The 22,955-nt window shown below is 57.1% G+C and overlaps 1 protein-coding gene across 3 annotated transcripts in view; it reads right to left on the bottom strand.

Moving 5' to 3' along the window:
* Positions 1–22,955, bottom strand: part of RET (ret proto-oncogene) — a 55,138-nt gene that overhangs the window by 6,058 nt on the left and 26,125 nt on the right. For all 3 annotated transcript variants that reach the window (XM_078077399.1, XM_078077400.1, XM_078077401.1), the window contains exons 3-18: positions 22,612–22,899; positions 20,150–20,394; positions 18,770–18,965; positions 17,042–17,241; positions 14,695–14,953; positions 13,824–13,949; positions 13,163–13,273; positions 12,505–12,627; positions 11,373–11,629; positions 8,828–8,975; positions 7,260–7,367; positions 6,005–6,219; positions 5,799–5,921; positions 3,814–3,884; positions 2,404–2,541; positions 1,164–1,263 (exon numbers count right to left, since the gene is read on the bottom strand). In XM_078077399.1, the coding sequence (XP_077933525.1) occupies positions 1,164–1,263; positions 2,404–2,541; positions 3,814–3,884; positions 5,799–5,921; positions 6,005–6,219; positions 7,260–7,367; positions 8,828–8,975; positions 11,373–11,629; positions 12,505–12,627; positions 13,163–13,273; positions 13,824–13,949; positions 14,695–14,953; positions 17,042–17,241; positions 18,770–18,965; positions 20,150–20,394; positions 22,612–22,899 (2,708 nt within the window). The remainder of the gene's footprint in view (positions 1–1,163; positions 1,264–2,403; positions 2,542–3,813; positions 3,885–5,798; positions 5,922–6,004; positions 6,220–7,259; positions 7,368–8,827; positions 8,976–11,372; positions 11,630–12,504; positions 12,628–13,162; positions 13,274–13,823; positions 13,950–14,694; positions 14,954–17,041; positions 17,242–18,769; positions 18,966–20,149; positions 20,395–22,611; positions 22,900–22,955) is intronic.

Genomic DNA, 22,955 nt, shown 5'->3' with positions numbered 1-22,955 from the left:
AAGCATCTCCGATTTGCTGGACACTTTTCAGCTTTCCTCTGAGGACCCCTACCGTCTAGAACAGCATGTCAGGACTCAGAAATCTGAAGTCCTTGATGTGAGTTTTGCGTAGGATGCTGCTATGAGCTTTAGCTCCTAAGCCTGATGATTTCCCAGAGCCTTCCACTGCCACCGCCCTGGTTAAATATGTCAAGAACAGTTCTAGCGTTTTCCTGGCTGTTTCTCAGCTCTGTTCTAGGAAGGCTGGCTCTCTTGGCATCACCTGTTATTTTTATTTAATGTAACCCTGTGTTCACAGGATTTGGAGGCTTGGCCCAAGTGGTACACTGATGTTAGGTTTTATTACAAGCAGCCTTCAAATACAGTTTTTGTGTATGAAGAAATGCCACCTTTAGTAAATGTGTCAATGCTAAGATGAAACCCTGAAAGCAAGATCTGTGCCTGTCTTGTTGACTTGTATTTCCAGCATCTGAGACAGAATATGATACACAGCAGTTGCTCAATAAATATTAGTTGAAACTTGTTGGCTTTCTCATTTACCTTACAGAGTTGTAAGCTGGAGGCACATGGACTGAATCTAGCCTCCCAGATATGCTTTATTTGGACCAGACTGAGCATTTGGAAATTTAAATGAGTTATTAACATTAAAGATTGGAAAACTTAACATAAATACCCTTTAAAATTCAGAAGACCTGACTCTCTGGCACTCATATTCCTCTAGATTGTGTGTGGCTACAGTGAGGGATCCTTCAGAGGGGCTGTGCGCTCCTGGTCGCCACAGTCCCCACCACTCCCTAGCCACTGCCAAGCCCCAACCAGGCCCCTCACAGCATTTGAGTTTAGGATACCCACTTCAACTCTACCCTCTCATGTTCCGTTACTAAAAATTATTTTGACCTTGGAATATTTGCCTTCCACACCTGTCTGGAGAGTTCTAAGTATAAAGGGGAGAATCTTGGTTTATGATTTGAGAAGGGGCCTGGTTCAAGGAGAAGGGTTCAGTCATTAGCTGCCCTTGGGGGACAGCACGACCATCTCCCTTTGCACAGCCTCGCTCTGCCCCTGCACTGGGAACTCCATAGAACTGGGGTGAGGCGGGAACCCCCCACTGCCACGTTCAAGCTGCAGGTGGCCGACACCAGGAATTGGCTCCAGGTACTCACTCTGTTCTTAACCATCATCTTCTCCAGGTCTTTGCTGATGTCAGCAAACACTGGCCTCTTGTCTGGTTCCTGCTTCCAACACTGCAGCATTAGACCGTACCTGGTGGGGAGCATGGATGGGCAGTCAGGGCCCAGCTAGGACTGCCCCATCACAGCCGTTGCACCCAGCACTGTGCCCTGGGCCCAGAGGGCTCTGTTCTCAAACCCCAAAGCCACCTCTACGTCATTGACATCCTTCTCTGAGCTGGGCCAGGATCTGAGGGGTCACTAGGCGCTTAGGGTGCCTAGTGCTGTGGTCCAGCATCTTGTGAGTCTCCTTTCCCTTGAGAAAGATTTGTCTTCACTTCCCTTTCAGAGATGCTGATAAATAGCTGACAGGATGCCATACCCACTATGGTGGCTGCGGGAGCAACACCGGTCTTTCAAACTCTGATGAAGTATGACCTGGTTGTAGAAACAAACAAAACTTCTGCCAGTCATACCTCCGTCTGGTGCCTTCCTCACTTCCTCATTTCCCTGGGTCCCTGGCATGGCTGCAGGGCCCCCAGCGCTGCCATGTGACTGTGTGCTGTGCCAGCCAGCCTCCAGCCCAGGCCACCCAGGGAGATGGCACCTACTCACCCCTGCACTCCCGCATTTAGCTCTGAGCCAGGCACATGGCAGGCACACAACAGATTTTGTGGGACGAATGGACCAGCATGTTTCTGCTAGTGATGGCCCCTTTCTCATGTGTTCTCAGCCCGTCCTCTGAGAATCATCTGCTGGAACCACCGTATGTGAAGACTCTGGTGCTCTTGGGCTGTGGTGCCAGGTCTTTTTGCCTGCCCCCTCCTGACCTCTCTATCTCCACATGGGCACTCCCCAACATGCACCCCTAAGGTCATCCCGAATCACCTGCCCCTCCCCAAGGGTCCTGTGGGGATAGGCCTCGGGCTTATCTGCTCCCTGGGCCTGAAGCATCCTTTGATCCTTCCCACTACTTCTTGTTGGCCCTACTCCCTCTCATCCATGTAAGTCTCCCCCCGACCCCAGGAAGCTCACTCAGCCCCCAGCAAGAGTCAGGATGCCCAGCATCTGCCGTCGTGACCAGTGGTGGTTCTCTGACTTCTGCCTTGGCATGCTCTGCCCTGTTCCTACCTACCACCCGGTTCACCCTGGTGCCCAGGGCTGCTCGGGAGCAGGGAGGGAGGGAGTATGTTGTCTGTCTGAGGGAGGCTGGGCCAAAGCAAAGCCTGCTCACATCTCCTCACTGCAGTTGTCGGGCCTCTCCATCCGGTAGCCTGTCTTCAGAAGGTTGAAGAGCCGCTCCGGAGGAATCCCGGGGTAGGGGTTGCCCCCCAGAGTCACAATCTCCCACAGCAGGACACCGAAGGACCACCTAAGGGGAGTGAGACAACAAGTGAGCGGCCGTATTGGGCTCAGCAGACCAGACGTCCACCCTCCCAGCAGCTGTTGACCCCATCAGCCCCCGGTGCAAAGAGCCAGCCAAGGCCTGACTGTATGGATGGATGTGGAATGGAGGTGGGGAGAAGCCGTCTGCCTGCCCTGCTCACCCCTGCAATGCTGAAGCCCCACCAAGCTGCTGCCCAAGCTCGGACCCCACACCCACAACGGGTACTTGGCTGGCCCCGTGGAAATGCGCCAAAGCATCAGAGACAGCACAGAGCTGCCAAGCAAGTCAGCAGCATGCAGGGCGGGGACCTAGACCACGGGGCACGGGGCTGCCTGCACAATCCCTTCCCCTTTCCTGTGGGTTTGGCAATTTTCATAAAATCTTAGAAGAAAAAAGGCACTGCCACAGAAAAATATTTAACTGTGAGGGAAAATTTACTGTGAAGTGGGAACAAAATCGTATCACAAAACAGCATTATCACATGAGCCCACTTACAGCAATAAAAAGCATATACCTGCACACCACGGAAAACACTAGAAGGCCCATGTATGCCGGGACCTGCAGGAGTTACGTAGGGGCAGTGGGATCCAAGTGACTTCCAGTGTCTTCATTACCCTTATCTCTGCATTTTCCAACTGTCTACAGTCAGCTTTACGTAATCTGAACACAGCTGTTCAAAATTGTTCAGGAACTGCCTTTCCTCAGCGCACATTATTCAAGACATGCATGTCTGTTGATGGCAGAACACTTAGAAACAAGCCTGTTGTGTTTCTGAAAACTATCAAGTCTTATGATTTGACCTGAAAGGCCAAGTTTTGGCTCCCTAGTGAGCAGTTTGGGACACACCAGCCTAGCAACCCACTCAAGGCCACCCTACCTGTGGGTGGGGACCACTCCACTCCCAGGGGACCTTGCCTGAGCCCAGCCCACACTCAGGTCCACAGAGAGGAACTGTTTGGCTGGGCCTGTGTGGCACTAAGATGCCCAGACAGGAGAGGGAGGGGCTGGGAAGGGGAGCAGCGAGCGAAATTTGCAGTTACCTGCTCACTGCTCTCACGCATTTCACTGCGACTCTCAGAACCACTGTGTGGGCCCCTGCCATTTGCTGCACGAATACATGAAGCCCCTTTAGCTTGGTCATTGCAGATGGATGGTACAAGCCAACAGGCACTTGTCCGCCAGCCAAGCTGCCCAGAGAGGCATCATGGCGCACTATGCATGTAACCTGGACCCCAGGAAGGCAACACCCACACTTACACATCACTTTGGGTGGTGTAGATATGATCGAAAAGAGACTCAATTGCCATCCATTTGACTGGAATCCGACCCTAAACAGGGAATGAAGGAAAGGCATTAACATCGCTCTGACACCCTGGAAACCAGAGGTCGGGGTTGTGGAGGAGGGTGAGGCCATGTCCCAGGCATTTCCAGCTCTGGAGGGACGCTGAGTAACGACGTCCAGAGTGCGCCCAGATACAGAATTGGCAGCATGGCCTCAGAGGGGCTGCAACTCTAATCTGGGGCTCCCAGGCATGGCTGAGACGCTGGAGGGAGTCAGCTGGCCTGCTCACAGCTACACAAGGCGTCCTTGTCATGCACCACATCCCTGCTGAGTAGAAACCCAAGGAATCATGACCATGCCCAAGCCAGGTTTCCCTACAGACAGGTCCAGAGGGCTCTGGGGTACCCTGAGTGGTGATGCCCAACGTGTGGGCCAAGAACGCCATCCAGCAAGATCTCCCCATTTCTGAGGGGGAATGAGTTTGGGAAACCAATTTTCAGCGTTTCCATCTTGGGGACTTATGACGCAAACCAACACACTAAAGTCTTTTCTGAGAAGCCCTGAGGGAAGAAATCTGTTTCCATGCCTTGGGGCTGCTTTTTCCCCTGTCACTTTATCCTGGAACTCTGTTAGCCTCCTCTGAGAGAGTGCCCCCACTGTAGAGGCACTGGGCAGAGCTAACAAATGCTTTCCAATGCGACTTGAGAAACAGCTCAAGTAGGCAAGTCTTAGGACACAAACCAACCAAAAATGCGTGCATTGCATTTTAATGCAACATGTCCCGTAATTTCTTTTTCTCTAAAAAAGCCTTCTTTAGGATTTACATCTTTAATGAAGTGTGATTTTCTAGGGCATGTGTTTATAACAACACTGCCTGCCGCCTGGGCTCTCTAGGGTGCCTTGTGCTTGGACACCTGTACTTCTCTGCTCCATGACACGGGCCATTCTTGGGGGACTGGTACATCAATAGAAAGACTCTGTCCACACCCCTGCACGGGGTGGGAAGCAGCCCCTCTCCACTTCCCCTTCGGCAGTTCTGAGATATCCTGTCACAACGGAAACCCCAGAAAAAACGAAACCTCATCCTCACAGCCTGTGGCGGCACGGGCCTTCTCCTGACCCCTTACAGATCTGAGGTCTACACAAGTTGCTTTTTGTATGTTGTTTTGAGCAGTGTCTGTTCTGAAGGCCAGTCAGCCATGACTCCTGAACGGCTCTGTCTGTTCTGTCACAAGGAGGCTGCAGGGGAGCGACTAACAGGGCAGTAGAACTAGGAGGGTTAGGAGGGCCACAGGGAACTGGACGACACAGCGAAGCAGATTTCCGCCGAAGGACCCCAGACCACCTATTTCAGAGGTTTGGAGAAAGTGTCGAGAACCCTACACAGGGTCTCTGGACTCCATCTGCAGGGCCTCCCTGTGAGCCTTCCAAACTCACCCAGCCAAGGGTTCCCGGGCCCCCGGCCCAGGGGAACCCCCACCTGTAAAGCAGTTCATTCCTTCCTGCCCCAGAATGACTGCCGCACTCAGGTGTATTGACTTCAGTCTCCTTTGAGCGAAGAGCTAAAGTTACACAGAGAGGAAACGGGACTTTCATCCTGTAGAAGCAAGAGGAACAACTGCAGAGACAACTATCATTTCTGCAGCACTAGGTGACCTTCAAAAGTGGTGGTGATTAAAAACAAGAGACGCTGCGGGGCCCCGGCTCCCCAGTAGGTGCTCTGAAAGGTCAGGTGTGGCGCTCAGGAAGAGAAGGAATAGACCTGGGGTGAGTCCTGAGCTGGGTCTCTGGGGACCCAGGAACCAGGGAAGGATTTGAAGATGAGGGCTAGAAGTTCATACCCTAAGACTCTGCTCTCTGTTCCCCGATGTTCTAAGGGCTCCGCCCCCACCGTGGGAATGCTGCCCCCTGCCCTCCACCCTGCCCGGGAGCCCTGGGCCACCCCCCGGGGACCTGGTACCTTGCTCCTCTTCACGTAGGAATCCTCTTCATAAACATCTCGGGATAGGCCAAAATCCGAAATCTTCATCTTCCGCCCCTCGGCTACCAGGACGTTTCTGGCGGCCAAGTCCCGATGGACAAGCTGTGAGGAAGACAACAGCAGGGACCCCTGAAACCTAGGTCCCCATCACAGGGAGTGGGGGCCCCAGCTGGCGCGGCACACACCTTCATCTCCGCCAGGTACCGCATCCCCCGAGAGATCTGCCAGGCGAAGGAGATTAGGTCGCCCATGGTCAGGGCCCGCTCCTCGGGGTTGTCCAGGTAGCTGGAGCTGCGGCTGCCTCCACTGCCCACGTAGCCCGGCCCCGCCTTGCGGCTCTCTCGGAGGAAGCCCCGCAGGGAGCCGTACTTGGCATACTCCACAATGAGGAAGAGTGGCCCTGGGCGGGAGGGGGGGTGAGAGGGGGCTGTGAGCTGGCCGCCTGCAGAGCCCTGGGCCGTCAGAAGTCAGGCCAGCTCTGGGAGCACGGGAGGAGGGGGCAGGGTCCCCACGCAGGCTCTGCACCCTACCAGAAGTGGGCAGAAGGATATAGCCCTGCTCTGGCCACTGGCCTGGGCTTCACGCAGCACAAATACATGTTTCAGTCCCAGCTCACTCTTGCACGGCTTGCTCTCCTTGGGCTGCCCATGCCAAAGTGGGCTCCCTGGGCGGATGAGCACAACCTTCTGGGGTGCCCATGGCAGGCGGCCACTGTGCTCAGTGCTCCCCTGGGAGGCACGCCCCTGCTGCTAGGATGTCATGTCTTTCTACTCCCTCGGCCCTGCTGCAGCGCAGGCTGGGGACGGCAGATGCAGGCAGAGGATCCGAAGCCTCACATGGTGCCTGCTCCCTGCTCCCTGTTCTCAGCAGCTCTGAGGCTGCCGTCTTGGCCCAGGCCCAGCCTTGATTCCTGCTGGTGCCGACCAGCATCCTTGCTGCCCTCTCCCTGGGGCACCCTGCCCTCTCGTACTCACAACATGCACATCTGTGCACACGTGCACACACACGGTGAGAGGCCCTTGAGTGGCATAGACAAGGCCAATCTCCTGTGTCCTTATGTGAGAAATGGTGACAATGCCTTCACCATGCAGGGCTGGGGTTGGGGTCACTTGAAGGTCATGGCACGCCTAGTCCCCAGGACACATCATGTTTCTAGAGCTCCCTGCCCTGGGGCTCCGCCTGGAACAGGGTGCTGACAAACCAGGATGTCACCAGAGGCCTCTGAGCAGCTGCAGCAGGCCCAGGGAACACGCTCGGAGCAGAGGCCTCATGCAATGCTCCTGCGGCAGCCCCTCCTGGTCCTCTCCCTGACACGGGAGGACGCAGGCTCCAGGTGGGGGCTGGAGCCACAGAGGACAAGGAAGGGGAAGGAGGAAGAATGAGGCAGCCCAGAGCCCTCAGCCTGCACTGGGCAGTTGCCTGCCCCTTGGCCGGCCTTACCATCCTGGCTGCAGGCCCCGTACAGCTTGATGACATGCGGGTGGTTGACCTGCTTCAGGAGGTTGAACTCTGACAGCAGGTCCCGCAGCTCGCTTGGGGAGGCGTTCTCTGAAATGCACATCAACACAGCGAGTTGCAAACCAATCCCTTCTAGGAGCCCCTTCTGTGAACACCCTGGGTCACCGGACCTACATCTTAGGTCTGCACAGACCCTGGTTATCTCCTTCCCACACAGCCTACCCAGGTTTAGACAAGGCCCCCAAGGACCCTGCTGCTCGGGACTTCTCTTTGCCTGTAGGATGGTCAACAGCGGCCTCATCTGCCTCCAGGGAATAATAACTCTGACGAGCAAACTTCTGCATCAGGAAAGTCTTTCCATGGAAACCCTTCCTGGACCAGGCTGTGTGTGTGTGGCAGTATTTCCCTGCAATTGCCATCTTTCAAGGACAGAAGTGCATAGAGACCGTCCTCACAAGTCCTTCTGGAAGGTAGGAGGACTGCCCCATGTCCTAAAGCACCTGCTGACCAAGCACTCAACAAGAGGGTGAGGCCCTGGAGAAAGCTGAAGGTGATGGGACTTCACAGAGGTGGCCTCCTGCCACACTGAGCATATGCATCCTGAGGGGGCAGAGCTGTGCTTGGGCTCCCACCAGGAGCTGACGCCTGAGGGGAGGGATTTGCAGTCAGAAGCTGTGGCTACACAGGCCTCCCAGGGCAGCTGCCCCACAGCCCCCTGCCAAGCGGTACCACGCTTGTCTGGAAGAGAGAGGACAGCTGGAAGAGGGTGTTGGGACCCATACATGGTGGCCTGGGGGCTGGTCTCACTGTGACCCCTTAGTGCCTGGGGCCTCAGGGGGGCATGGGGAGACCCTAGTCTGAGGGCCTAGGTAAGCATTCAGAATCACCCTGCACAGTGTAGCCCCGAGTGTTAAACTAGAATTCTCATGTGCACCTGCCAACTTGTACCCACTGCATGGCCACTGGGCCCTTGGTCCACGTGAACCAGAGTCATGGCAGAGGGCCGTCCACCCAGTCTCAGCTCAGAAACACCAGTGAGACAGTGTGTGTTTGGGTGAGTATGTGCCCACTTAGAGCTGGACTTATGGCACGACTGGTCACAGAGGCAGGGCAGATCCATGGGGGGCCACCGGGGATCAGGCCAGGCAGGGCCCCAGGGGCCAGGGGCCAGTCCTTACAGGTTGACTTCTTCACCAGGACCCCAGAGGCACTTGGCTGAGAGGAATGAATGGGGCAGACTAGGATGGGAAAACTGTCAGCTTTTAATTTTTTAAAAACTCAGCTCTTTACCCAACATTGGTGCAGAAGCAGCACCACTCTAGAACCTTCCAAGTGAGGAAAGTCCTCTTGCCCTGTTTCTCCAGGGACTACCCTGGCCCATGTCATCCATGGTGGTGGTCTCTAGAATGTAGCCACTCAAGAATAGCAACGGGAGGGGGGGCTCTTTAGAAGGCCCCGGGCTGGCTACCAGCACCCTGGTTTTCAGGGTAGCTCTATCCAGCCCTCGGGGCTCCAAAAGAGCCACCTGTTCACACTGCCCGGAGAGGTACCTTTCAGCATCTTCACGGCCACGGTCGTGTATCCTGCTTTGCCTTTAAGCCGGAAGGCTGTTGCCTTAACCACTTTTCCAAATTCGCCTTCTCCCAGAGTTTTTCCAAGAACCAAGTTCTTCCGAGGGAATTCCCACTTCGGATCCTCCTATGTGGGGTTGAAGGAAGGGGAAGAAGAGGAGGAGGGAGAAAGTTGGTGAGGATAAGAGGAAAAGAAGAAGACAAGGCCCATAAATGAGCCCCCAGCAGAGAAGCTCCAGTGTGCAAACCACTGCCACGTAACCTAGCGGGCACTGGTCATCCCCCTGCACCGAGGGCAGGACCCCACGGTTGGGCAGGATCCTACACCTTATGGGAAGACAGCTGTTGGCACAGAATGGCCTGGACTCTGGAGGCCTGAACCCTTGCTTGTCCTCGGTCTACCGAACATGGCCTCAGCCTTCCCCGGCCCATGTTCTTGTCTCTCAAACAAGAAGTTCAGGGCTTACTTAGCACCCAGGGGGTGCTCACATGGGTGTGGCCTCTTCCCTCTACCCACCCTGCCTTCCCACTGAAATCCCACTCAAGATGACTCTGGGACAGCTTCCCAGACCCCAGCCTGGCCTCACATCCTTGAACTCTGACTGGGGATGCCAAAGCCTGTCCTGGGGATGCTGGAACCTCCCCTCCCGTGCCAGCACCCGGGCGTCCACTGCCCCAAGTCTCCCTGCAGCTGGATGTGGGTGTGGCCTGGCGGTGCTGCTATGATGCACCCTGCCAGACTCGCCTGACCCACACAGATGACACCACGGGGCCTACTGTCCTGCTGAGCAGGGCCATGCTTTCCAACACCCAAGTACAGGTGCGTGAGTGCACTCCTTGTGGGCAGAGGCGGCCTCCTCTCAGCACCGTGTCTCAGGCTCCTGCTGGCCAGCTCCTGGGCATCCTGGTGTCGGCTCAGGTTCCCCAGGAACCCACAGTCAGGGGCAGAGTTGACAACATCATCGTTAGCCTGGTGTCCTTACCTCCTCACTGCACTGGATAAGCATTCACTGCACATGGAAACTGTGCTAAATCTGTGCGGAGAGCACTGATTTGATCTTCTTAAAAGACATTAAAAATTCTCCTTACTTTATATAAGAAACAACTGAGGTCAAGCAGTTGAGTAACGTGTCCTCAGAGCTGGTCAGCATAGCCCTTGGGCCTCAGGCTGGGCTCTGGCTTCTCTGCTGCGGGCCCAAGCTGACGTAGGCTGAGGGTGGTGTGTGTCCACTTGTTCGAGCACGCACCAGCACTGCCCTTCCTGTGACCTCTCCGTAAATTGCCTGCGTTTATAAAGGAATCAAATAGCTCATCCCAGACGCCTCCTGTGGAGGCTGAGATGCTTCCCGGAACAGGGGTCATAGACCCTGTCTGCTGAGCGACTGGAGCTAGGAAATCTAGGATAGAGGCCGCGGTGTCTACCACGTGTGGGAATGGTTCCCATGGCCCAGACCCACACTAAGGGGTGAGCACCCTTGGGTGGCTCCTCCTACAAACCATGGCCACCTCCCAGCCCTGGTTGGGTACTGCCAAAGGCCTGGTGACTCCTGAGCTTTCTGCTTGGAGGTCCCTGTCAAGGGGCGATGTTCCCTGCCAGGCCTTGGAGGTGGAGCTTCTGTTCACACACACCTCTCCTCAGTCCCTCTTAGAATCTGGCTTCCAGCTCCTTAGCAGTTGCCAGCAGGGACACAGAAGAAGCACGGCAGGCTGAGGGGAGGCCTAGGCAGGATGGGGGCTCTAAGGAGCACACAGTAACTGCAGGCCCAGGCCCTCCCATGGAGAAGGGGGATTGGAAGCCCGCTGGCTCTGGCCAGCACGCTCTATCAGCCCACTGCTTACAGAGTCCTGGGGCCTGCCTCCGCCACAGCTGGCCCCGAGGCCCCACGGTAGCCCTTTCTCCACTCCCCAAATGAACTCCCCTCCCCACTGCTGCCACCCTGGCCCAGCCCCTGCCTGTTGCCATCTTTTGCCTGGATGAGGAGAGTGCCTCATCACAGGGCTCCCACTTTTGCACCCACCCCATAGACTCCCCACTACAGCAGCCTGCAGAAATGAAGGCCAAATATCGGCCTCTTCCACTGAACCCCCAAACCCCAGTGCCCCACCCTCTGAGAATAAAATCCACAGTCTTCCTCAGGGCTTCTCCCCCCACCGACCCCCCATCCTTGGGGCATCTGCAGGACAGTTCCCTATCAGGTATGGCGTGGCCCACCCTCCCAAATCTCAGTCCACCTAAATTAGCACCTTGCACTCTCTACTCTGCTAAACTGCCCCATGCCCTCTGCAGCCCTCCGCCCGCCTGCCCTCCCTGGAAGGCAGCTCCGCGAAGACTCGGGGTTGCTCATGGCGTCTTCCTGGTGGGCGAGGACGCATTAGCTGCTTGTGCGCTACAGGACACTCAGCACCAGGGAGCCCCGTGTGCCCTTCCCCACACTTCCCTGCTTCCCCAGGCCCGAGGCCAGTGCCCCCTGCAGGGCCTCCGGGACGGCTGCCTCTCAGGCCCAGGCCCTGCTCGGAGCCTCACCGGGATCTTGAAGGCGTCCACAGAAACCTGGTTCTCCATGGAGTCCAAGGAGGGCCGGCGGGCGCCCGACGAGGAGTAGCTGACTGGGAAGGCCTGGGCCGGCCGGCGGAAAGTCATCTCAGCGGAGGCGACGGGCGGCTTGTGGGCATTCTTGTGGTAGCGGTGGATGCAGAAGGTGGAGAGCAGCATGGAGACGATGAAGGAGAAGAGCACGGCCGCCGCGATCACCGTGCGGCAGAGCTCATCGCACAGCGGGTCTGCGGGCAGGGGCGGCCGTGAGGGACGGCGCTCTGGGAGGGCCCCGGTGCCCACTGCGGGAGGGCTGCCCTGGCAGCCTGAGCCGCCGGCAAGTGCTGCTGGAGCCCGCATGCGAGGGCAACAGAGACGCCCACATGGCACCCGCCGCTTGGCAGGCACGGTGCCGTACGTTTTCTCTACGGAGACGGTTGTCACCCTCCTACAGAAGGGCCAAGAGGCCCAGGGAGTGTAATCAGCCTGCCCGAGGTCACACGGCAGAGGCAGCGTATGCGCCACACCAGGAGGAAGGCGTGGAAGGCCGCCCCGAAGCCGGCGGGCCCCGCGCGCTGGCGGGGAGGCGGAGTCCCTCTTCCATGTGCCCGATGTCTGCTCTATTTTCTCTACAAAACTGGGAGAGGGAAGGGAAGTGGCTCCCGACCTAGCATCATGCAGCAACAACTCAAATACAAGAAAACCGTCCTTGGGCTCAGGCAGGAAAGCTCCCCGGGTGCGCAGGCCCAGGCCACCCTCGGCACCTGCTGGCCCCGAGGCACACCCGCAGGCTCTGGGTGGGAGGGCGGGATTCCGGCCAGGCGGTGCCAGGGCCCAGAGAAGACCCTGCCCAAGGACCATCTGAGTAGATGCTCAGTTATTGGGTGGAAGAACTTTCCAGCCCAATCTTTCCCATAGAACTTTCGGCTGGAAGTTACTCTGTAGAGGCCCTGACCTAGACCTGTCTGCACAGATTGGGGAACCGAGGCCCAGAGAGAAGGAAGAGGGTCTCCTGGGTTTTACCAGCCTTCCTACAATTTTCCTCCCTGGCTCACTGGGGCTCAGGGAGGTGTGAGGAGCCCTGCCCTGCATGTGACCCCAGCAGTGCCCCCCACCCACTCACCCTGGCTGTCTTCAGGCTCACAGAAGCACTTCTTCTCTTCAGGGAAACAGTTGCAGATACCGAAGCCAGCTTTTATCCCCCAGCGGTCCCCTGGCTCGTGCCCACCAATGATGTTGCCGCCCCCTGGGGACAGATGCAGCCCACTAAGCCTCCTGGTGTGACCACACAAACCAGGACCACCCAGGCAGAAGCATGAGAGGTCCCTCCCCACACGATGTCAGCATGCTCAGGCCCAGGGAGGGCAGTGAGCTCTGAAATCTGGGTCACCTGGGTAGGAATTAGCACAGTCTGCCCCCAATCCAGTTCCCTGGCCCCAGCAGGTAGGAGGAGGAACCCACAGGCTGCCCAGGACCCTTGCTGAGGTCCACACATGGTTACTTCACAGAGCAGAGAAGGGGCAGCAGGGAGCCAGGAGAATCAGGGGTCGGGAGCTGTACCGTGGCCAGGGAGACACTGGAGAGTGGGTCAGGGCACCAGGCTCTAGAGTTTTGGCGGGGCAGAGCCCTTCGTTCAAAGGAAATGTGAGAAAAAGTCTCAGCACATAAAACTCAGGAATGAGGCTGGTCTGGCTGAAGCGCAGGTGGGAGTCCAAGCCTCTCCCGCTGGCTACCCCTACCCACACCAGGCCCTTGACCTTGCAGGCCCAGTGGTTGCTTACGGAGGCAGTCCTGGGGGCAGATGTTGACATTTCTGCTCTCCACAGCATCACAGTGGCCATCGGGGCAGGTCTTCATGCTAGGGGAGCAGGTGGAGAAGTTCCTGGTGATCCCTATAACACACAGTGGGCTGGTCACCACCACGTGGGAGCGCCCGCCCTGGGCAGACTGCCAGAGCCAGAAGGACGGCACCCCGGGGCCTCCCCGGCCAACCCTGCCCCCTCCCAAGGAGCAAGCTGAGGCCCCAGCAGAGAATCCGTGAGTGGGATCTTTGTGGTGGTGGGCACAGCTTGGATTTGGCTGCTGTCTACGCCCCAGCCCTACTGTCTGGGGCCACATGCCCTGTCCTGGGACCTCCCAGGTAGAGCCTCTCTGTCCCCTGCACATCCAACTTTGGCCCAGATCTTCCCAAACCCAAAGGGACCTGTGGTCCCAAAGTGATGAAGAGCCTGAATGTCCTCGTGCTGTGCCTACTCTGCATCCATGCTCACCCTCTCCCGACACCAGGAACTACAAATGTGGACCAGGCTCTGGGCAACAGATGCAGAGAGGGAAGGGCCATCACAGTGGCTGGCAGGGCCCACACGGACCCCGTTTCCACTCAGCCACCATTACCCCTCTCGACCGCCTGGTCGCAGGCCCCTGGCTCTGCGTGGGGCCTACCTTTGCCATCTCCCTGTCTCCACTCGCACCTGCCCGTCAGAGAGCCCAGGCCGCCGCACTCCTCACACTCAGGCCGCCTCTTGCTGACTGCACAGGACAGGGGGCAGCCTGGCTCCTCAGCCACATCTGTGGGTGGCAGAAAGCTGGTCATGGGGGCTGGCCTGGACCCAGTGTCCAGCTGGCATCCAGGGGCAGAGGGAAGCACTGGCCAGGCTCCTCTCATGGGGAGGTGTGCCCTGCCTTAGCACCAGGGCACAGGGCAGTGATGGGGGCCACTGAGGAAGAGGCTGTCACCACAGTCACGGCAAGGGGGGGGCAGTTACTGGGCTGGGCTAAGTATGGACGGAGGATGTGAGGAGGCTAATGGCTAGACTCAGCCCAAAACACATATGCCCAGTTAAACCTGTATTTCAGATAAACACTGGCCCTTGCTTTGTGTAACTGTGTCCCTAACATTGCATGGACATACCTGGAAGTTTGTCTTCTAAGAGACTCTGCAAAGGGACATACTTACACCAAAAAATTGTTTGTTGCTTACCTGAAGTTTAAATTTAACCAGGGTCTTGTATTTTCTCTGACCGCTCTAAAGCAAGTGCATGTACTGAATGCATCGGCAGTGGTGACAGGGAGTAGCGACCGTATGCTATGCGGTCACTCTGGGCTACATTGTTTTATCCTTTCTCCTTGTCACCCTCCCAGCCCAGCTACGCAGGGTGCACTGCGATTCTCATTTGATAGGGAAGGAGACTCAGGCTCAGGGACGCTGCCATTAGGTGAAGGGGAGCAGGCCCGGGCCCCTTCTGTGTGGGGGAAGCCCGTGGCTCTGCCACACCCTGCCTGTCCCGACCCTCCACGGGGCCCTGGCACTCACACGTCCCCTCCACGGTGACGACCAGCGGGGCCTGGGTCTGCCTGCGGGTTGGCCGGTTGGTGGCCACCACCGTGTACTGGAGTTGAGAACAATCGAGCCGCTGCAGGGCTTCCGTGTCATTCACGAACAGGGTCCCCGTGGTGTCCTCGGCTGAGGTGACCACCCCCAGGACACTGCAGTTGGTGCTGGACAGCTGCAGCTTGTACTGCACGTGGATGCCGCTGAACTCCTGGCAGTTGTCCACACAGACTTTCCCAATCTAGGCATGGGGCACAGGGAACGCCTCAGCCGGGTGGTGCACCGGCCTGTGATGGTGGCTGGGGGGGCTTCTGGGCAGCCCAAGTCCTGGAACTGTCCCCTACTGGGTCCAGGGATGACAGATCCCCCCTCCCCACAAGTCCCCATCTTCCGCGTCCCTGGAACCTGCAGATGCATCCACCTGCCTGGCCCTGCCCTGCCCATCACACCACCGCCCACCCCTGCTCCTGGGAGCCAGAGGCGAAAGAACACAGGGCACTGAGGTTTGGTTTAGTGACTGCCTCGAGAGGTGCCTGCGCTCCCAGCTCGCTCTTTACTCACTCACTCATTTAGGTACGAAGGCTGATTGGGTCCCTCCTCCTCACCTCCCTCGCTTCTTCTGGCCAGGCCAGTTTTGTTCTGGGGACCACCAACTGCCATCCTCAGTGCATGTGGCTGGGGTGCTCCACCCCCTGCCCAGATCACCTGCCCGGGCAGTCAGAGCATTGCACTGGGGCCACAGGATTCATGCAGCATTGCTGCCTGTCCTACCCGAGCCCCAAGGGGCCTTCCTGGGACTCTGGCTGGAAGCCCTGGGAAAGAGAGGATGCTTCTCCTGGGGATGCTAGGCTGGCAGTGCCACTGCTGGGGCCCAGAGCTGGGCAGCTGGAACTCTCCTTTTTATCCCTCAGCCATATGAGTTAGAATGAGAGTTTCAGTGGCTTAAAACCAGAAAATCTGACTAGTCAAGTTTCGGGGCAGAGGGCAGGGTGGGGCAGGGTGAGGCCCTGCCTGCAGCCACTTAGCAGGTCCTTGCTCAGCCTTGCTCAGGCCCAGGGCAGAGCCGGGCTCCTCCACACCCAGGTCTGACACCGCAACCAAAGCACCTCCCGGATGTCCCAGCACATCCCCATACAAAGCATGCTCGCTTCCACGCTCCCATAGGGTCCTCCAAATTGCCCAAGGTCACTATCCTCAATTTACAATCATAAACACTGGGGAGTGGGGGTGAAAGATCACAGCGAGTTTGAGGCTGGATTGGGACTCAGGTCCCTGGGATCTTTTGAGTGTTTTGGGGTAGAGGGGACACATCTCCTGCAGTGCTTGCTCTCATCCGATATCCCCTCAGACACCCTTTGGGCCACTCTGCCTTGTCACCTCCCACCGTCCTGGACCTCTGCCTCCATGCAAGGCCATGGGTGGCAGATCAGGGAGCGTGGATATGTCCAAGGGTGGGGTCCTTTGTGTGTCGGACCTGGGTGGCTGTCAGGAGTAGAGGGGGCATGGGAACCAACCACAGAAACTAGGACAACTGGAGATGGCCCTAAGCATGACCTTCTGAAGAGGATGTATCTGAAGCTGCTCCATTAGAAACGAGCAGTATGTGAAGTCATATGCATGCTGCAATTGCAAGTAAAATTCCAGACGTCCTTAAGAGAAACGTTCTAGAGAAAACTGTACCAAAATGCTAAGCACTAGTTGATATGGCGAGAAGGGGTCAGTCCTCTCTGCCCTTCCTCTTCTTTAATGGGTACTTCAAGTTTTTTCCACTTCTAACTGTTATTTCAATGACAAAGGCAAGATAAGCTCTAATACACGCACTTGTAGAAGGCAAAGAGGAAGTGTTCCTCACCTTTCCCTGCAGAGGGCGCCACTGTTAACCGCTACCTGCATTTACATACTGGCAAATTCAATCAATGAAAATCTGTTTTTGAACATAAGGAGGCATGTGAGGCCAGTATTTTTACAAACCACTTTTCACTTAATAATCCACCAGGAACATCTTTCTAAGTCACCATATGTAGATTCAGCTGGCATTGCTCTCACGTTAGGACGAAACAGGCTTTAAAGATACCAAGAACAGAGAGGGCAAAAAAGAGGCCTATGGTGCCCACCAACGCTGCCCATGACTCTGCCAACTTTGCCATGGCCCCAGCTTCCCTGGCCCTGTGCCCGTGGCTTCCCCGGGCCACTCCGTGTACTGGTTAGGCCAGAAGGAGTGTCTCTCACCCCCAGCCCTGCTTGCAATCTGTTAAACAGAGTGTCCCGCCCTGGGGGTCCTCCACCCCTCCATGCCCCTCCCCAGGCAGGCATCAGGCTGTGGGCTCACCTGGGCGAAGCGGCGGGCTCGCCTGCTCACAGTGAAGGAGTAGGCGCTGGGTAAGTGCAGGCTGACGGGCAGCACGCTCACATTGAAGTGGAGGCGGAGGACGCCCTCCCCCGGGCCCTGGAAGTCTGAGTCATTGACCAGCACGGCCAGCTGCAGCGAGCGGCACTCCGAGATGGGGAGGCTCCGGTTGAGAACCAGCCCTGTGGGTGGGGGCACAGTGATGACTGCCTCGTTGCTTCGGGCCTGGGACCGTTGCTGTCCTACGCCACCGCGCGCCTCCTCCCAGCCACACACCTGGCACATACACACACGTGTGCAAACACAGATTTCACATGTGTGCTGTGTGGATCACAGACTTGGCAGGTGGGGCTACGTTGGAACCACTGTTTAAATGTTGGCCGTTGTGCTGAGCTGGACGCCGAGAGAAGCCTTCTCAGCTGGGAGGTCACCTGTAAGTATGGTGGGGTGTGTGTGTGTGTGTGTGTGTGTGGTGGGATGTCTGTGTGTGTTGTGTATACACGCGTGGTATGTGGTATGCATATAGAGTGTGTGTGTGTGTGTGTGTGTGTGTGTGTGTGTGTGTGTGTGGTGGGATGTCTGTGTGTGTTGTGTATACACGCGTGGTATGTGGTATGCATATAGAGTGTGTGTGTGTGTGTGTGTGTGGAGCATGTGTGTGTGGGGTGTGCGCATACACGAGATAAAGATCTACCACCACTGAGGCCCTGGGAAGACTATACTGGCCTCTGTTCCCCCAGAGAACTCCCCCCAACAGCCGCAGCCTCCCCTGGAGCCCTGGACCCCACAGGCCCCCGGTGCGTGGAGCCCGCACACTTCCGTAGCTGCTGTCTACCATGGCTATGGTTCTAGTTTTGCAGAGACACAAGGAAAAGGGTGAGGAGGCTTTGGTACACATGGTGTACAGAATGAGTGGGCCTGGCAGGGATGACATTTTCCCTTATACAGGGCAGGAGACCATCAAAAGCTCAGTGGGGGTGGGGAGGATGAGAAACAAACAGGATCTGTCCAGGCAGAAAGGGGTAACACTACCAGCGATTCTGGGATCCCTCAGAAGCAGATCCCAAATCAAGGATTCGAGTGCAAGTTGGGTATTTGGAAGGTGATCCCAGAAAACATGGGCAGGAGGGTGGGGGCAAGGCAGCTGATGAAGACGCCCCATCCTGCAGGTAAGCACAGTGGGCCCCTGGAGCTTAGTCCTGCAGTACATTCCAGGAGCCAGATAGGACAATCTTTGCAGGATCCTCTGGCTCAAACACACAGAGCTGCCGTTGTATACTAACCCCTGTTAGTAGAGAGCTGTGGGGACAAGGGAGAAATAATCCCCAGGCACTCAGGTACCTCGGGGGTTGCAAAGCAGAGGCCAGAGGAAGGCCTCAGGCAATGATGTATATATCTGTAGTGTGCAGTGAGCCCTGGCATGGTCAGCATGGGCAAGTGTGGTAGGGCCCTACCAAGGTCTGCCAGGAGACAGTTCGGGGAGAGAAGAAAGCCTGTAAAACCCCACCAAGGTGGCCAAGGTGAGCCCAGTAGAGACAAGGAAGGGCGGAGAGGAGTGGAAGGATCTGTGGCCTGGGGCTCGGAGGGCCAGGACAAGTGTGTGTGTGTGTGTGTGTGTGTGTGTAGGGTGTGTGTGTGTAGGGTGGTTAGAGAAGAGTGGACTGCCGGTTCCCTAGGGGGCCCAGCCAGGCCATGCCTGGCCCCTCTTACTGTAGTCATGCACAGTTGCCCGCACAAAGCTGCCGTTGGCCTGGGTCAAGGTCTCGTTGGGTGAGTGCTCGACACGGAAAGTCTGGAGGGCCCAGGCATCCCCAGGGAGTAGTGTGCTTGTGTATCGCCTCAGCAGCTCCCCAGATGCTGGCACCACATCAGCGTCGAAGACACGTATCGTGGCCACCACAGTGCCCTGCGGAAAACAGTGGGTGTTAGTCAGAGCTGGTGAGAGGGACCCCTCAGAGACCCTGCAGGCTGAGACCTCCGGAGGACACGTGCCCCACAAGTGGACCAAGAGTGTATAGTCAGAGCAGGCTCTAGGGACAGCCTGAGCTGTGTTAGAGTTCCCATGGGGTCCCCTGCCAGTCTAGCCCAGTCACCCTCCCTGGGCCACTGCGCCTCACCTGTGCAACAGGTATAATAGGCACCTACAGACTTCCCGTCAGAATGGATTAAAGCAGCTGCCCAGGTGCTCCACTGACGGACTTCACCAGGTCCCACAGAGACAGCAAGCTGGGCCCCACAGGGTGGAGTTAGCTCCCTGTCACATAGCGATAGATGGCAAAGCCAGATCCAAGCCCGCCCAGGTGTACGCCAGAATGTTCTCCTCCAAACACCTTCTATATACCAGGCTGGAGGGGATCACGAGGAGAGTTCTGAGCAGTCACAGGGCGTCTTTGCTTTCGCTGCTAACCAGACTCCTTGTTGTCACCCCAAGGCAGCCCTTCAAGCTTATGCGATCTTTACCAATAAGATGTGCTTTCTTCCCGCCCGCCCATCCACCAAACCAGCACCTGGGTTACCCAGAGACCCAACCACACGTCTCCCATTGCGCCCTTGGCCAGCGGGCTGCAGGACGGCCCAAGGCCCAGCAGGTGGCAGTCACGCTCCACCTGCCGGACCAGAGCGGGGCGGGCCGAGGTGGGCGGGGCCGTGCTGGGCGATCCCAGCCGGAGCCACTCCCGGTCTTGCTGCACTGCTGGGCTACCCTCCAGGAGTGTCTCTGACCCTCCAGTGAGGGCTGACAGCGGTGGAAGGGAATGCCCTCCTGGCCACTGTCCTCTCCCCCTCTCCGATGCGCGCCCTTGGCCTTGCCAGCCTGGTCAGACTCATGCTAGGCATCCGGGGTCCCCGGACACTCGTCGGGGGCCAGCTGGGCTGACCTCCCCTCTTCTCCTCCCCTCGAGACACGCAGAAAGCCCCAACACACAGCTGGGTGGACAAATGAAAGACAAATGGCTGGAGGGATGCTCAGCCACATGGCTGGATGGCTAGATGGACAGCTCAATAGACCAAGAATAAACGGTGGACGGAGTGGCAGACACCCAACAGATGGACGACAGACAACAGACAAGCACAGCGGTGGCAGATAGGCACCTCCTTCCTCTTGAACTCCACCACAGCGCTGGCGGTGTCGAAGCCCCCGAGGAAGGTGGGCGCCGAGTCGTCCTCATCGTACACGGTCACGGGGAAGGGCACCATCACCACCTCCTCTTTGCGCACGCCGACGCGCACCGTGCACGCGGCCACCAGCTCATACTTCTCCCGCAGCTCGCGGTCCAGGGCCCAGCGTGTGCTCACCTCCAGGCTGTCCGGGGCGCAACGGAAGGGCAGATTCTCACCTACACACCAAGCAGACCAGGAACCCCAACATGACTCCTGGGCCAGGGAGCAGGGTGAGCTGCCTTTTTCAGGGGCCCGCCAGGAGAGGCTGCAGGGGAGGGTGGCCTCTGTGGGTCAGAGTTGGGGTGCATGCTGGCCCTGCCCTGAGCTCCTCCTCCTCAGCTCCAGATTGGAGAGGGGTGGGGCACAGAGCTCCAAGCACTGGTTGGCAGTGATGACTGTGCACTAATGAGCTTTCCTGGGCCTGCCAGTTTCACTCGCGCTGATGGGGAAGCTCGGGGAACCAGAAGGCCTGCATCAGGTCCTCACCCTGATGACCTAGGGAGGGCTGCTCACATCACCTCCCCAACCTTGCCTCCCCTGGTGGGGCTGGGGGTGTGGGGGACACCAGCTCAACCAGGCTGCAGGCCCAGAGATCCAGCTCCCAGCACTGGCTGGCTCTTGAAAAAAATAGTTACGCAATTTTAAAATTATGGAAATAATATGTGCTCATTTTAGAGAACGTGAGAAATAAAGCCACTATTCCACCATATGAAAACAAACATGGTGGACATTTAGTGTGCGGTTTGAAGTTAACACACAAATATTTCCAACTGCCTTCTTTGCACGCCCACTTTATACCTCCTGGCTGTGTGACCCCAGATTGGTTGTTCTGCCTCTCTGTGCCCCTGTTTCCTCACCAGAGGATGGGCTAGATGAAGGCTAACATCCTCACCAGGCCCTGCTGTATGGGCAGTGACTCGTGTATCTTCCCACAACCTGGTGAGGGGAGGACCAGTCGGGATAGCACACTCTTCAACCCAAGCCTGTACTGAAATTCATCCTCCAGGAATAACTCAGAGAAGGGGGAAATGCTGACGGCTTGAGGGTCAACACTGACCACCCCCACAGCCAACCACAGAGGTTACGTCAGCTCCACCCGGCAGGAAAGCAAACGTCCCTCGGTCCCTCACGTCAGCGCCACGTATTACATTACACGTGGGAAATGCTTATCATATAATGTTTCTCTCTGTTGTTTATGGTTACAAAAACATGCTCAACAAAATTTAATTATGCGATCTTCATGAGGAAGGGCAGCTTTCTAAACCTGATATTTGGCTGACAATCTTGCACAAAGACATTTATCCCTGCTGCAGGGCAAAGGTAAGGATCCTGGGGGAGTGGATGGCTCCTTTTCTTACTTTACTGAGATTTTCTTTAGCTCATTACCATGTGTGTGCGATAAACCTGGTGTGAATCCAGGTTCCACTGCAGTCTACCTTCCGTGTCCCAGTTCCTTGCTTTTGAATATTTCAGTGGTGCCTCCTGTCATCAGTCTGCTCGGCTGCCTTCTCTCACCTCCACTGGGATTCACCTCCTGGTCCCCCCTTGGCCAGCCTCCCCAGGGCCATCTTGTGGCTCGGTTGGCTGCCTTTGCAGTGGCTCAAGCAGAGTCCTAGAACCACGCTGGCTCCCCTCTTTCCCTCAACGCCCACAGCCAACTCATCAAGAAATCCTGCTGGATCTTCCTTCAAAACATGCCCAGAAGCCGCCTGCTCCTCGCTGCCCTGTGGCTTCCACCTTTCTTCCAGTTTCCATCCTGCTGCTCAGGGATTTCTCAGGTAGCCTCCTGTTTCCTTGCTTCTACCCCACACTGCCCTGTACCGGATCATTCCTAGCACGGCAACCAGAATAATCCTTTAAAGGTAAGTCAGGGCTTGTCAATACCACCCCCTACAAGCCTTCCATGACCCCCCAGTCCCTCAAGGAGAAACCCTCAGGAACTTCTCTGTCCTCATGGGCCTCTGGTCCCCCCACCCCAGCTACCCCGGGGCCCCACCGCAGCGATCTCAAAGGGGCTAGCCCAGCTTGCCTGGTGCCCTCCCACCTTTGCTCCAGCACTCCCCTCCCTAGCCATGAGATAGAAGACTGCAGTCTCCACCACTCCACATCCTTGGAGTTTTACTTCCCAAATAGCACGTTCCAGAGGCCACCCCAGGGGAATGGAGGCTCCAGGCAGGCAGGATTTTGACTTGTTTAGTTCACGGTCACATCCTTAGCCCCTAGAACAGTATTTGGTTCATGACAGGCACACAAGAAGTACTTCTGGAATATTAAGTGAATGAACGAATGGTGTGGTGGTGAAGAGTAAACCAGATGGCTCATGTCAAGGGCTGGCGGGGCTGTGCCCGGCACTGAGCAGACACTGAGGGGGGCCCTACGAAGCCAGCACTCACCTTCTAGGAGCCTGTAGGACACACTGATGTTGGGGCACAGGAACTGCACAGGCAGCAGCCGGAACTGGTGGAAGGTGCCAGGAGGCCTGTTCTCTCTGATGCGGAAGGAGACGCTTGTTTCGGGAAAGCAGAGCTCCCGGGGTTTGAGGGAACCACAAGCCGGGAAGGAAGTGTTGATGAAGGAGAAGTACACCCGGGCACAGCCTGGCCACTGGCACTCGCCCTCACGCAGGGACACAGACAACAGGAAGACCTGGAGGTAGATGGTGAGCACAGGGAAGCCGCCATCTGCAGAGAGAGAAGTCAGGCTTGGTGGGGCACCAGCCACACCCACAGGTGGTGGG

Source organism: Halichoerus grypus, chromosome 7, assembly GCF_964656455.1.
Source record: "Halichoerus grypus chromosome 7, mHalGry1.hap1.1, whole genome shotgun sequence".
NCBI lineage: Eukaryota > Metazoa > Chordata > Mammalia > Carnivora > Phocidae > Halichoerus > Halichoerus grypus.
Note: the sequence above shows the minus strand (reverse complement) of the source record. Positions and strands in the feature narration are given on the sequence as shown.